Consider the following 14,828-nt stretch of genomic DNA (forward strand, 5'->3'; position numbering starts at 1 on the left):
CACTCGTCTGACTGTGCGAACACATTAACAGGAAGGACTATCAGAGGCCTGTTTTGAGAAGGATTCTCATTAAACAGCATGATCCATTTACCTGGACACCGCTGCTCTACTCAGAAGAGCCCCGTGATATTATTTAGACATTTGTATATGAAATGCCACAAGTGCAACATCCTTCATGAGTTCTATTAGAGTCAAACTTATCTGTGGTGCAGTCACATGTTTACAGGCTTTAATAAAACAAGTGTGGAAAGTGAAACAGGCACTGTGTTATGTCTGAATGTTAACGACTGAACTGTAATCACACGTAACACATCGAGCGCTTTACACAGACAGGAAATCTCTGCTGCTCCCAAACCCTCGTCTTCATTTCACTGAACAGACCAAAGGCCTCAGTCTTCAATGAATTTTTATTACCTGCATTTACTTTTGCCCTGTTGAGATAAAAGCGTGAGCACTTTCAGCACTGCGTTCAGCTCTGAGTGAAGATAAAAAGTCAAATGTTCATCATCCAAAGCCAGACATGCTACCCACACATGCACATCCTGCTGACACACAGACATGATGTGGCATAGACTGTGACTGCTGCTCTTTGCCCGATAAAACGTCGAACACATTTCTGGATGTAGCAACTAACCCTTTTCATCACTTTGAGTGCAGTCTGACACACAGCCCTACAAATAAGTGGTTAGACTGGATAGTGTGTGAATGCTACACTCTAAATTGCCAGTTCATAAGGTACGCTGTATAAATGTATTAGCTTAATAATGTCCAGAGGCTGTTTCAGGAGTAACGTTTGTGGTGTGTTCGAAGGTTTTGCTGTGATTTATTGTTTTCTTCACTGGAGTTTCAACATCAAGCTTCCACATGTGTGTTTTCTACGCACCAGGACTGAGGTTCAGATCCAGACTGTAGGAGTGAGATATGAGGCCTGAGTTCCTGATAAAGTCTTCATCACCAGCCTCTTCTTCATTGTCTGTATTACTTTCCTCCTGCTCGCTCTCTTCTTCTTGCTCCACCTCCATGACTTCCCTCCTTTCAGCTTCCTTACTTTTGTCCATTTCCTGCTTCTCCCCATCCTTGCCTTCTGTACCTTCAGACCTTTTCTTTGTTTTTTCCCTCTCTCTTTTCTCCTTCCAGTTCTTTCTGTTTTCCTCTGTCATTCCCATGTTTCCTGTATTCTCATCTCTTTCTTGCACCTTTCCCACTCTGTCATCAGCCCTCAGGTCTTTGCTGCAGCAGGGCTGCTCATCATCTGAAGGACACTTAGTGGCTGGCTGGGAGTTGGAGGGGCTGCTGTTGGCTGTTTGGATGTCTATGGGGCTGAAATCTGGGAAAAGCAGCCTCATGCACGATTCCATCTCTGTCAGCGTTGCTTCTATTTCTTGCTGTAACTCTAACAAATGAATAAGAAACAATATAAAAGTCTTAATGCCCAAACATTAATAACACTATGTGTAAAGATCCAGTTACAAACAAAACCACTGAGACTTTGGGTGTTTAACAGTTTCTGATAATGGAAATAAAAACCTTGGTATTAAAACTAGAAGCAGGGATAACACGATGTCGTTTTACCCTCCATTTCTTTAGCTGCTGCTTCTACTTTCTCCTTGTAGATCCTCTCCATTCTCCTCCGTCTTTCCTCCTCCCTCGTCCTCTCTGCTACTGTTCTCGCCTCAATGTCCTGGAAGTCCACCTGAAAGCATGTACACATTGTTGATCACAAAAACTAGAGAGTATCTTCTCAAATAGTAAATCTACCCATGCACACAAAGATGAACAACTGCCTTTATGGTGGTTCCTCACTCACAAGGTCCAAACAATGTCACTGTTGCAGCTGGTAAACATATGGCTCTTTAACATGTCTTTACAGATCACCAGCATCATGCAGTTTCCAGAATCTGTAGTGCACTTCTATTTTTCATAAGGTCCAACTGCTAGAGGATTTTTAAGGCTGATACTGAGAGTTCTGAAATCTAAATCCGATAAGCAGAACACAGAACGCTTCCTAATAACACTCCTTTACCTCGTTGTTTGTATCATACTGCCTGTGGATCTTCTCACAGGTAATTCAGATGTTATTTCAGTGTGTTTCATGAGTGTGTTTTCCTCATGTACAGGGTCTTGCGGCGGATTCAAACCGAGGCCTCTGCATTAGCCTCATACCACATGGGTTGTTTCCAGTTAATAAAAGTCACTCTGTATCTCTGCATCGCTCACCTTTTTAACTTGTTTGAGGAAGTTGTAGCCCAGTGCCAGCTTCTTATAAGCAGAGCCATAAGACGTTTGCCATGACTGCACAGTCTGGACTGCCAGAGCTCTCAGCTTCCTGGCTACTTCTTTAGGAGGAGGGAGGGGCTGCTCTGAATCAGTCTCTACCGTCAGCTCCAAGAACTCCTGTGGGAAGAAGAGAGGCGGAGGAATAGATGAGGGGGACACAGAAAGAAAGACATCCTAATATTAAAGCTGAGTGTTTGTATCGTTCCTCTTTGAATGGGATTCACTGTACGTGGATTTATCCTACACAGATCACTTAGTGCGCAAACGTGAACCGATATCAGCCGAAAAGCTAAAAAGACTTTCAGTTTGCCTTCGCGCCGTTACTTTTTTATTTTGTTTTTAGTGTTAAATAACTGTAAGACTGGGACCCGCTCACAACAAACATTCGACTCAACAGTTAGCAGTGCTAGCATGCTAATGGCGCTAGACAACCAGGATGTTTAAACACAAAAAATATCCTGGAGGCTCTGTCACAGGGTAGCATTTCTGCGAGTAGAGTTGAGGATATTGTCAAAACTGATATGATGGCTTTTGTAGCAGTGTGGTGACTGCTATAAAAAGCCATCATTGGCCTTATTCTGCCAGTAGAAAGCAGGTCCTGTAATGTTTGGTGTGCACTGGATGATCTCAGATGATTACTAGTTACTAGCAGCTGATTTACCTGGAAGTTGTCCACTAGCAGCATCCTGAAGTGGTGTGACCTGGAGAAGAGCTCACCGGCGATCTGGAAGGCAGACAGCCGGATCTCAGCATGTTCTTGGTTGAGCTGGGACATCACTGAGTGGTACACATGGTCTATGCAGTCATTAGACACTCTGTGAGGAGTGGAGAACAGGTGGAGAGTAACTAAATTTTATGTTATGAATCACGAAAGAATTTGACATTTGTTGTACTCATAATGCTGACAAAGAATTACACGACTGTATTTAACACGTAACCATAATTTACCATAAATACTGTCAGTTTTCATAAAACCTTTCTTGTATAGACAAATACAAGTTCATACACACTTACATAAATTGCTTTGGATGATAAGGTCTTATTGTATTGAATGATCAGCTGTTTTCTTTCGTTCTTTGTGTAACCTTTATTTGACTGTCCAGTAACTTTTTATCTGTTCGTGGGAAACTGTGATTCTCATCCTGATCCTCTGTGGCAGGCACGTGCAGGGGTTGGGGCTTGAGCTCCTCCCCCTTTCCTGATGGTGCCCCAGGTGGCCTTTTCTTTAGACATTTTTTTTAACGGTGTGTGCGCACGTGGCGTTCCCTGTGCCTCTCAACAATAACATTTATTAATCACAATTTCGCTAAATAAAATGATCTGGCTTGCATCGGTCACGTGACTACCATTGACCAATGCTCGCCCTTGATGGCAGAGCGCGCTGGTTGCGAGACGAAGACTGATGCAACAGAAACCAGTAAGCAGGGTGTACAGCATACACTGTAGGTAGAGCGTACAGCCCAATCCGGCAGGGAGGTGTGGGAAGCCAGATCAGGTGCCCCCCCTCCTGGCTCTCCTCTCGTCTCTTTTGTCTTACTTGTCTCTATCAACCTTTGAAAAAGTGAGGCTCCAAAATTTTAAAGCTTTAAAATTTTTAAAATTTTACTTCTCAGTTACAGTGAATTGATGTCCATCCATCCATCCATCCATCCATTCGCTTCCGCTTATCCTTTTCAGGGTCGTGGGAGCCTATCCCAGCTGTCTTAGGGCAAGAGGCGGGGTGCACAGGTCACCGGTCTGTCGCAGCCGGGCTAACGCACATACAAAGACAACCATTCGTTTTAAACTCACTCGCGCATTCACACTATGGGCAAGTTAGTGTTTCCAATTAACCTATCCCCATTAACTGCATAACTGTGGGAGGAAGCCGGAGCACCCGGGGAGAACCCACACGAACATGCAAACATCAGACCCCAGCCTGATGGCGGCACTGAACTCGGGACCTGAGGCAACAGTGCTACCCGCTGTGCCACCGTGCTGCGGTGGATAAATGGTAGAAAACTAAACAGAAGAAAGTAGAAGAGAAATAACAATGTTAACATAAACTAGTGACACACTAGTTCAACCCTAGCAGAGCCTCCTTGGATGAGGGTGTCTGGTGATAATGGCCGAAAAACCCGATGAATCCAAGGTCCACTACTGACGATGTGTCCCAAGATTTAAATATTATAGTCTAGATCAGATCTCCAATTCCTAAACCAAACCAAGGAAGGTAAAAAATGGCAGATTAACTTGTGATAAAAGACGAAACACGCCGTGAAGTTGAGGCACACAACGATGCGTTCCGCTGTCCTCATAACAGCCACCAAGACTTTCTCCATTTGAAGCAGTGGATTATCAGGCACTGTAACATCTAGTCCTTCTATTGAATTATAACACACAGGAGTATTAAGTTATTATTACACGTTGGTAAATTGTCTTGTGGTAACTGATGAGACAAATGAGCGTGCTGTGTGTGCAACAGCACGACAAATATTACCTGTCCTTTTATTAACTGCACAACTGTGCTGGTCATTAGCTGCTAGCTAACTGAGTAAGAGTGTCATGGGTCTGTAGGTCTGTCCACGCTTTAGGGAACATATTTAGTTTTAAAGCAAGTTCCCTGCCTTTCTTGGGGGTTTATATTTCACTAAAAACTGATATGCATATCCACATAATTATGGATTAAAACACACTGTCTTTCTAAGAAAATACATTAAGAAACAGATTATATTAGATTTACATTGAAAATAAGACAAAATGCTGAATTTACAGCAGCAAAATGATTTTATCTCTACAGTTTAAACATTTAAAAGCTTTCTGCACAGAGCGGATAGTCAAGCAAATTGAATCATCATAAATACATTATTTAATATTTATTACTTTATTATTATAGCACCTGGAATAATTAATAAGAGAAGGATTCTGGAAAGTGGCCATAGTATGTACAGTGTAAAATGTCACTGTATGTGCATGTGTGTGTGTATTTTATGTGTATAGATTTTTTGGCTGAATTCTTATTTTATTGTAATCTCATTAGACTTGTTCTATCAGCTACCATCTCCTGTGGACTTTTTAATCTCTCACGTCTCAGATCATCACAGCCCTGCTCTCCAGCACTATCAGCAGCAACAGTAACCCCTCAACAGCAACGCTGCACCCATCAGGTAACACATGGGCTATGTTTGCATTGCATTGTCCCCACTTGATGACAGTGATATAGTATGAAGTGATATTAAATTAGCTTGCTGATGAATGTGGGTTGTTGTTATTCTATGTGCCCCTTTTGACATTCTCTAGACAATCTGCGCGCTTGATAACAGATCTTGATAGATTCAGGGTTTCCTTACTGTGATGTCAGATACTTGCAATCCTGACCCCTTTCCAAAGGATTGCACATTTTGGAGTCTTTCATTTGTTTCATAATTCCACTTTACACCTGCAACTAAATAATCCCTGTGGAAATGCTGATGCCATACTTGCAGAGCTTTTTGACCTCCTTCATTTTGTCTTGGTTGAGCTGTGGCTGTCCTGATGTGGTCAGTTCCTCCACCAACACCGATAGACGCTCCCTCTGAGACAGCTCCATCACTGTTCATCTGCACACAAAAACAGACCTTTAACTATACAGAGTGACTCGAGTTACACAAAGGTAAACCTTTACTCTGAATTAAAATCTTTCATATTAAAACTGGACAGCTGGCAATGCTGAAGTTGAAAAACTTGTTATTAGCATTTTAGGTACACCACTGCCATTTTTAAGCAAATCATCTGTTATTTTTCACAGCCCAGTATGACCCACGTTAGTAACTGTGACCTTTATAACAGTCGCTGACACAAGCTGTTTGCTACTGGCAGTCAGTATTAATCAGATATTTGTGCAGCGTTTTTTATTTTATAGAATTTAACCAGATACAGAAAAATATACACAATTCAAATCAAAGAAACAAAGAAGTCTCCAGATTTCAGGTGGAGTCATTTAAGGCTAGCATCCACCTAGCTGGCACAATCCTAACAAAACACGAACAACAGCATCTGCCGGTTAGCTTCTTACCAGCTTGTTCAAACACACTGAACCTCAGGGAGGCTTCTGCCGGTTAACGAGTCCCCTCGGTGAGCCGCTTCATTCATGACAAAGATCAACAACTGAAACGCGGCTGTATTTCTCTGTTTACATACGGCAGCGTTTAGTTATGTCATGCACTTCCTGAAAGCGAACGTACTACCGGTTTGACTTTTCAGAATAAGAGCTTCAAACTGTGCCTGTCGATTGTGCTTTATTATCATTTTACTGACTGTAGCTCATGGCTGTCGCTCAGGGGTGAGTGGGCAACAACAAACAGCTGCTTTTCCTAAACACAGTTCTTAAACATCGGCTGCAGTCTGGGTTTGAGAGAGGCGAGGATTTCCAGTGTTTAAAAAAAAAAACTTTTTAAAAGTGACCCCTTCAAAATAAATGTTTTCCCTACATACACATATGTAGTATGTATGGGGGCGTGTCCAAATCATGGACCTAAGTCAGATTTTATATGGGCCTCCGCTTCTACATTAAGATGTATTATTTACGGTCAGCGACCACAAACAGAATTACTAAAATGTCATTTCTCTTTCCACCTCATGGTGGCAGCACAATCTGATCTATGCGACAACACTGAGTGATCAAAGTGCCATTCACAGAATTACACAGGGAAGAGATCTATTTGCATTCTTTACCAGATTAATCTTGAAAATCTATCTTGTACCCATGCACGGTTGCAAATACATCTACAGTGTCTGCACACTTACTGAAATACAGCAGAGAGAATAATCTAAAAGAAAGTTTAGTGAACATTTTTGTCTGGAAACACTCATTTTTTATTGTGGAGCTATACGTTATTTTCTCGAACATACATCAACAGAACACCATCTTTTTCAAATAAATAAGCACATGAATATGTTGAAGTTATCAGTCCAGAGTGAAAATATTACTACAAAACCCACCACACCCCAAAAGAGCTAAATCTATCCAAATTCTACTGCAACTTGCAGCACATTCTTGTTAGTTGCAATAACTTGTATTACCAGACGCTTAAATTTCCTGTAACCTATAGAGTAGAACATATTAGTCTTAGAAAATAACATTTCAAATACAATCCTGTTTTCTTATTTTAAAACAGATGAAAAACGTGTTTCCATTGGGTGTGAAGTCAGGTTGCCTAAGTTACATAAACAGTAATTGTGGTGGGGGTGTGGTCTGTGGCTCTGCTGCAGGGAAGGGGTGGTGCAGTGGGTTCAGGTCGGGACCTAGAGGAGCTGGAAGTGGACTGCTACACCTGGCACAGCAGACGATGTCCTTCTGTCTGTATGCCACCAACAACACTCGTTCATGTTACAGTATCATTCACACTGTCCACCACACAGAGCGGCATGACTTTAAAATTAAGTGTCAAACAGTTTTTACATCCCCATGTGGTCACAAAGTCTGGTTTTCATGAGGCATACAGAGGGGGATCTGGGGATAAGCACAGCAACTTAAGGGTTAACCTTGAACATGCAATCATACAGTGTTGTTTAATACTGTATGTACAGCACTCTATTCCACATTCAGATACTTCAGCCATGGTTGCTGCGTTGCTTGACGGTCTTCATAAAATCCGTCGCTCTGCTGCCAGTAAACATCCACGTTTGTGATCAGTCAGACGTTGCCGACGCTGCCTTCTGCATGAAACTGACTTAACACCCATAACACGCGCACTTACCCAACCTGATGTCTAATGTTAGAGGAAGTGAAGCCAGTTACATCCTGGCAAAGTGACGTTGCTGCAAAGCACATGACCCAGCTCTTGCTTCCTATCAAACGTGCAGCGGGACTACATGGCCATCACCATGCCACCATCACTGTGAACCAATTCCTTCTGTGACACATTCACTTGTGACGGCAACCAGAAGAGACTCCATACAGCAACAGGGATCACTGCTCTTTGGGATTAGCGGTGTGTGTGCAGTCAGTATGTGCACATCCTCTATAGCATCTGGAGCACATACCTGGACTACACCACCCTACCCACACACCACAGTGATTGGAAGAAAAGCAACGTTATTGATGGTAAAATCACCCTCGATGTGACCTCTCAGAGAGGCCATACGAACAGCTTCAGAAGTGTGGAGAACATTTTTAGGCAACACGTGAAGTATTTGTTGGTTGTGTTCATGCTGACTAATCGCAGATCTGTCTTCCAGCTCACTCGTTATGTCCTCAAAATTGTGTTCCTTGTCCACTGCTCTGCGATCGACTGACCCCAACAGAGTAAAAGTGCCAGCTCCTCGATGTACGCCATGTTCATATGAAACGTCAAAGTGCTGTCCTCTGATCATTTCATTTTCACTTGCAGTGCATCGATGAGTTCTACAATCTCCTCAAAGTAGGTGTTCTCTTCTGCTAGAATTATTTCTGACTGGATCATGTCCTGGTACTCTTGCTTCAGAGAGTGAAGAGAAGCCTGCAGAGAGCCGTCTGAGCGGTACTGATCCAAACACACTGGAGCCATTGCCAACAAAGCCCGGAGAGCCTGCAAAAAACAGCACCGACTCTCAGGGAAAGTTCTTTTTAACAGTTGTTATACTATTAATGCAAAATAGATGAAACCACCCACCTTCTCTCTGTAGTCATTCTCTGAAGACTCCAGGAGCTGTGGGACCAGAATGCACCAGCCCTTCTCCAACAGCTCCTCCTGCAAAGACACCTTAGAGTACTGACGCCGCCGCTCATCATGAGACGCGTCCAGTACTGGGTCCAGACCTCCCTGGAAGATCAGCTCCTGGAAGAGGAGAGAAGAGATCATGAGAACGATCCCACGAGCTGGGCACTGGAAAGTCCCAACCTACTGATACCAACTTTAATCATTCAGATCATTTAGACCTTGTATTTGAAGAGGAGCACTGCACTGGGCTTGGAATCGAGGAGCAGGAGCGTGCGTCTACTGTACCTTCTCAGTAATCATATCGTATAACATGGTGACGATGCGTGTACGCAGAATTCCACTGTTGTCAGTCCTGAACAGCTCTGACAGGACCTGCAGACCCCCACGTGTCAGGAAGTGACGCTGTGCATAGGGGAAGTGACGCAAGAGGGAAGCCACTGCAAACAGAACCTAGACAGAACGAACACACACACATATACACACACACACACACACACACACACACACACACTCTTCAGCTGTGTGTGTGTGTGTGTGTGTCTGTTCTCATTCTTACAAGTCATGGTAGTCTTGAGAGTTTCCTGGATGAGAGGTGAAGCATCTTCACAAACCTAAACAAGTCGAGTTGCCTTCTTTTGTCAAGCTCTCTGTGCAACGTGTTGCCTCCAACTTTCTGAACATAAACTGAAAGCTGTGTGGGTGTGCTTACCTTTTTTTGGACTCTGAGTTGCTGAGCAGTGGCCAGCGTGGTTAACAGTGTCTGGAGAGCGCCATTCTCCACGGCTTCAACTTGAACTGCTGGATTACTGCAGGACACACACAGTGTGACAACGCTGACAGTCGTGTTTGCTTTCAACTCAAGTGTTTTGCTCAGAAGAGATTTGAGACTTTCAAGACTCATATTCAACTATTTATTTGACTATTATTTGGAACTTTTCGACGCCTGGAAGTTGCTGCTTGGCTTTCAAAATTCAAATTTGGTTTTTTTCCCAAAAAGAACCCAAAACCATGATGTACCACATGTTGTGCAGCCAGTGTTCTGTGACATTATACGATCTCATCTGATAAGCTGCAGCACTGTTGGAGTGCCATCGCAATCAGGGTTATTGCATTACAACTCAGTCACATAGTAAACAAGAACAAAACAATGTTGTGCACAATTTGCAGAGAAAAGTCAAAAATGTATTTAAAAACCACCTGTTTTGATTTTAAACAGCTACAGAAGCTCGATGTGATCACAGACACCACTGTACAGCAAGAAGTGACATATCTGCATATCTGGAACATCAGACTAATCAAGCTTAATCAAGTCTAAATATCATACCTGGCTAATGCAGAGCCCAGGACGAAAGCAGAGCTTTCCTGTAATCTGAAGTCAGAGCTGTTCAGACCTTCTAAAAGGAACTGGAGGCCCCCCATGGAGCACAGAGTCTGAGCATTATCCACCTAGCACACATACAAGCATGCATGCAGGGTTAGAGACGGGACAATTCACCACAGTGTGAAACATCATCCTGTGTGTGTGTGTTACCTGATGCACCAGATATTCGAGCTCCGTCAGGATGCTCAGTCTTTGTTCGCTAGTTGAGTTGCTGCTGTTGAACTGCTCCAGCAGACGCCTCATTATCTACACATGCAAGAAACTTCATTTGACTGAAGCTCAAAACGTTTCACAGTAACAGCTCACTCAAGGTCACGTCACAATCATACGTGAGATCCAGGAACACTGATGTACCTGAACATCCGTCTCCAGCAGCAGGTCCAGCTGAGCCATGTCTTTCTTCAACTCCTCCATTGTGCGAAACTTAGAAGCCACAGAGTCCTAGAAGCGCCCAGCGAGCAGTGGAGACACACAGTAAAGGCTCATATGTGGGCACACTTAAAGCTTCTGCTGCCAGCATGTAATCAGAAGTTCAACAGTGGCATTTGAGCTGCTACCTTCTGCTCTGTGTCCTTGCTTCCAAGCTTCCAGTCCTCTTTTATCTTCTTCATGGCTCGTTTCAGCTCATCGGGATTAAAGGAAGACCGGAGCGCTTCTTCCTCCCTGCAAATGTACACTTTTACTGCAAAGCCATTTTATCTTTTCCTACTACTGCCCCCTACTGGGTGCACTTTGCTGGAAGAAGTATTAAAGGGAGCGAAATAAACTACTGTCTGCAGACTGAAGTTTTAGCCTGGACCCCCACCTGTGCTCCTCTGTCCAGTATTTCAGCTGCTCTTCTCCCAGTCTGACCTCCCTCTCACCTGTCTGCAGATTCAGCCTCACGTGAGAACCTTGTGGCACTGCCTGACCTGTGTGTGCACAGACAGAGTTGCTCAAAATAATTATACGACTGCTGAATATTATGAAACTCGTGAGCTCGCAGATTGATGCGACCCAGAAGCAGCAGAAAATGGATGGATGCAAATACAAACCGATGTTTGAGTCAGCTAATGGCTGTGTATATGTGATATAAGGTCCCGCATAAAGGCCTTTAGTATGTGCAGCAAATCATGTCTGTCAATAACAACAATTACACGCTGCCACACTCTAATGTGAATTTTTGTAATGAAGTACTCTGAAAATGTTTTGAACCACCCTTCCTGTTGCTACATTTAGATTTTCTGCTTTCTGAAAGTCTTTCAGAGCCTCTTTGTGCACTGGCTGCTTTTCACTTCTTTCCACTCTAGACTTTGTACCTTTTGGTTTGTTAAGCCACTTAACACCGAATCATTCAAGCAGAAAAAACACCAGCTAGGTTTAAGGGTGAACCAGACAACACTTTGTTACCAGCTTGTAAGAGACTAAACATCGTTTCGTTGGCCTTATTAACAGGACATCCATGGAGATTGCTACAGCTACTGGGACTCACTCCCTTCTGGAGCCACCAAAGGAACTGCAACATGGGTAAGTGTTGATTGTTGCGTCAATAATGGTTATTTAACAAATATTGGCTATCACAATAACTGTGTTGGCACGATTAAACTTCACAGATACTAAAATGATGATTTTGCATAGAGAAAATGTAACAACCTTTGTGAGGTTACATGAAAGGAGGATCAAATAAATCCCATATGGAGGCTTCATCTATATAAGGTCTATCCTCATCTGAAGCATTAGATCATACACAAAGTTGTGTTTATCTTAGGACTGATTGTCATTATTCAGAACCAGAGAAAAAGCCCTGTGAAGGAAAACACTGAGGGCATGACCTGGTTTAAGTGTCTGCCACTGCTCACTGGGCTGGACAACGTCTAAATCTCCTTCATCATCTTCCACATCATCTACTGCCACGTCTTCCTCTTCACCGTTTACAGCCTCATGTTCTGGGTTTTCCACCACGATTAAATCGCCTCCAGACTGCACAAAGAGAAACATGGGAAGAAATTTAGACACCTCCCTGGTTTAATGACAAACACCTTTCTTTGGGTTTCATTCAAACTCAGATGCCATTTTTGATGGTGCTTGCTGTTTTTTATTTTTACTTCATAGCTCTTACATCAGCATACGAGCACTCCAGCTCTAACACTCCAAGTTCTCTCTAAAGAGGCTAATTAACTTCATGGAAATATACCAGCATTTATACAGCGCCTTTCTTTTCTTTAGTGTTACTAAGCATGCACAGCCCCTTTAGACTATGAGTCACATTCCTCCTGAGAAGCGACAGTGCACAGAACAAAGGCATCATCGCTTTTAGCATGTAAAACAAGGAGACCAGTTCTGCTGATTTGCAGCCCTTCATTTTTATTCTTTGCATGAGTCCCGTTACAAGATACTGTCATTTATGGTGTACTGCCATAAAAACACTGATGTCTTCATTTGTTACCAGCAGAGATGGGCAGTAGCGTTACTGTAATCCGATTACTTTTTTAAAGTAAGGAGTAAAAGTAAGGGATTACTATTGCAAAAACGGTAATTAGATTACTTTCCCATAGGAACGCTGCGTTACTAAAACCGTGATTTTTTGCGAGAATGTCTCATGACAGTGACGTAAGCCAGTGCAACGTTAGTGAAACAGTGGATCATATATCGATCGTGGGAGAGAGTATGAGCGTGCAGCGTTTAAAGCGTGGAAGTACTGACCTTACTTTGAGTTTAATTCCATAAAAAGTGACAAAAACATTAGTGTCCGCTGTGCGTGGGAAGAAAACTTCTTTTTACAGCGAAAAAAACCCCTAAACTTCCAAGGAAGCACTGAGTGCGCTATGACGGGAATGTGACGTTCACAGAGAAACTGCCGTATCCTTCCACTGACCGCGGCACACCTGCACCAGGGTAAACCTCCGCCTGCCCCACTCCTGCTTTACAGGTGAAAATAGAGCAACAGGACCGCTGAGTCTTTGACTTTATTTTCTGTTGTTTTACTTGCATCTATTTGAAAGACTGAGTGTAAACACAAAAAAAAAAATTATGTGCTGGAATGTGCAGAAAATAGGTTTAAATGTTAAACTAATTTCTTCCAGTCAGAGAATGTTGCATATAATTAAATTTTTGCTTGATGCATAAAGTTAAAAGATTAAAACTGATAAAACAAGTTTTAAAAAGAGACTTTTCCATTTGATTACATTTTGTATGATGGATTATGCAGAAAAAGTAGAATTGGGCTGAAAGATCTATCACTTTATCACCTACTCAGGTTGTAAATAGTGTTTTAAAAAGTAACTAAGTAATTAATTACTTTTGAAAATAAGTAATCAGTAAAGCAACGGATTATTTTGGGGGGAAGTAATCAGTAATTAGTTACTGATTACTTTTTTCAAGTAACTTGACCAACACTGGTTACCAGTGAGAGTTACCTGGGTTAAAAGGTAACAGCTTTTATCACACCGCTAATTCCAGCCAAGTCCCAGCTGCAGCTGAAACACACGTGGATGTTCTCACGAGTCTTCAGTTTGCCCACAGCCAGGCTTTGATCAGCAGCTCTTTCCACCCATCACTGCTGCCAAATCCATCTTATCACAGGTGCAGCGAAACTAAATGACATGCTCGAGAACATCTGAGAGCTTTAAACACTTTATCAGAGCAAAAGGTTTAACCTACCTTGTGGCCAAGAATGCTGGCTATGTGACAGTAATGCAGCACCAAGAGGACGGCCAGGATGAAGGTGGTTCCCCCGACATGAAAGGGTATCAGCTTCATGGTGACTGGAATACACAGCACGGCATGTCAGAATCATAGCTACCTTCAGGTGCTGCATGAGCTTTACGAGGGGGGTTAACCACTACACCACTGGTCCTTATTACTGTTCTCCAGCCCGGGGCAAAACTCCACTCTCTAATCTCGTGTTTTAACCAAAAAATGGGACTAAACTACTTTTTGTTCCGTCTCTGGTGATAATCTGCTTTGAGAAATATGTCGATTTAAAAAGTCAAGATGTTGAATAGAGTCTGGCGTGACTCACCGGGCTGTGAGCGTCTTTACAGATTGGCTACCAAAAAAGTGACACAATGACAGCTCTACACATGTTTGCATATCTAGGCGACACAATGAGCACGTAAGTAACGCCGTAACAGCTGACAGCTAAGAGTTCCCAAATCCCGAGGAACCAGAAAGCTGCGACCAAGAACCGCTCCGTGACGGCGACAGCGTTCAGGCTAGCAAACACTCACCAGTCCGAGCGACAGTAGAGCAGCAGTGAAGCTGAAGCGATGCCTTCACCTGTTCTGACAGTTCCCGCAGACATCCGAAAGCTTCTACTTTTCCGTCGATTCTCATTGGTCCACGTACAGCTTCTCTTCTTTGAGCTGCGGTACAGTACACAAACCTCCCGCTGCTGCCCCCTGCTGGTGTAGCGTGTTATATATTCAAATAAACGGGATACAGCAGCTGGTGTAGGAGGTGGCATATTTTACACATATTTATTATACAGGTTATACAGTACATAAAATCAAAATTCACATGTTTTATGTAAC

General features: G+C 43.0%; 2 protein-coding genes across 3 annotated transcripts in view; both read right to left on the reverse strand.

The window, feature by feature from the left end:
- uvssa (UV-stimulated scaffold protein A) overlaps window positions 1-6,496 on the reverse strand; it is a 37,220-nt gene extending 30,724 nt beyond the window's left edge. For both annotated transcript variants that reach the window (XM_026180928.1, XM_026180923.1), the window contains exons 1-6: window positions 6,311-6,496; window positions 5,736-5,855; window positions 2,939-3,092; window positions 2,218-2,394; window positions 1,573-1,693; window positions 884-1,393 (exon numbers count right to left, since the gene is read on the reverse strand). In XM_026180928.1, coding sequence (XP_026036713.1) covers window positions 884-1,393; window positions 1,573-1,693; window positions 2,218-2,394; window positions 2,939-3,092; window positions 5,736-5,845 — 1,072 coding nt within the window. In that variant the 5' untranslated portion in view covers window positions 5,846-5,855; window positions 6,311-6,496. The remainder of the gene's footprint in view (window positions 1-883; window positions 1,394-1,572; window positions 1,694-2,217; window positions 2,395-2,938; window positions 3,093-5,735; window positions 5,856-6,310) is intronic.
- A 567-nt stretch (window positions 6,497-7,063) lies between these two features.
- On the reverse strand, window positions 7,064-14,646 carry sil1 (SIL1 nucleotide exchange factor). The gene is made up of 12 exons (XM_026181074.1): window positions 14,526-14,646; window positions 13,957-14,060; window positions 12,129-12,276; window positions 11,123-11,228; window positions 10,875-10,980; window positions 10,672-10,758; window positions 10,468-10,563; window positions 10,261-10,382; window positions 9,646-9,742; window positions 9,222-9,386; window positions 8,889-9,053; window positions 7,064-8,804 (listed from the first exon to the last, which is right to left on the reverse strand). Exons 1-12 carry the CDS (start codon window positions 14,629-14,631, stop codon window positions 8,607-8,609), a joined length of 1,500 nt encoding a protein of 499 aa, XP_026036859.1. The 5' UTR covers window positions 14,632-14,646; the 3' UTR covers window positions 7,064-8,606.
- Between the last annotated feature and the right edge of the window lie 182 nt (window positions 14,647-14,828).

This window comes from Astatotilapia calliptera, chromosome 2 (assembly GCF_900246225.1).
Source record: "Astatotilapia calliptera chromosome 2, fAstCal1.2, whole genome shotgun sequence".
Classification (NCBI taxonomy): Eukaryota; Metazoa; Chordata; class Actinopteri; order Cichliformes; family Cichlidae; genus Astatotilapia; species Astatotilapia calliptera.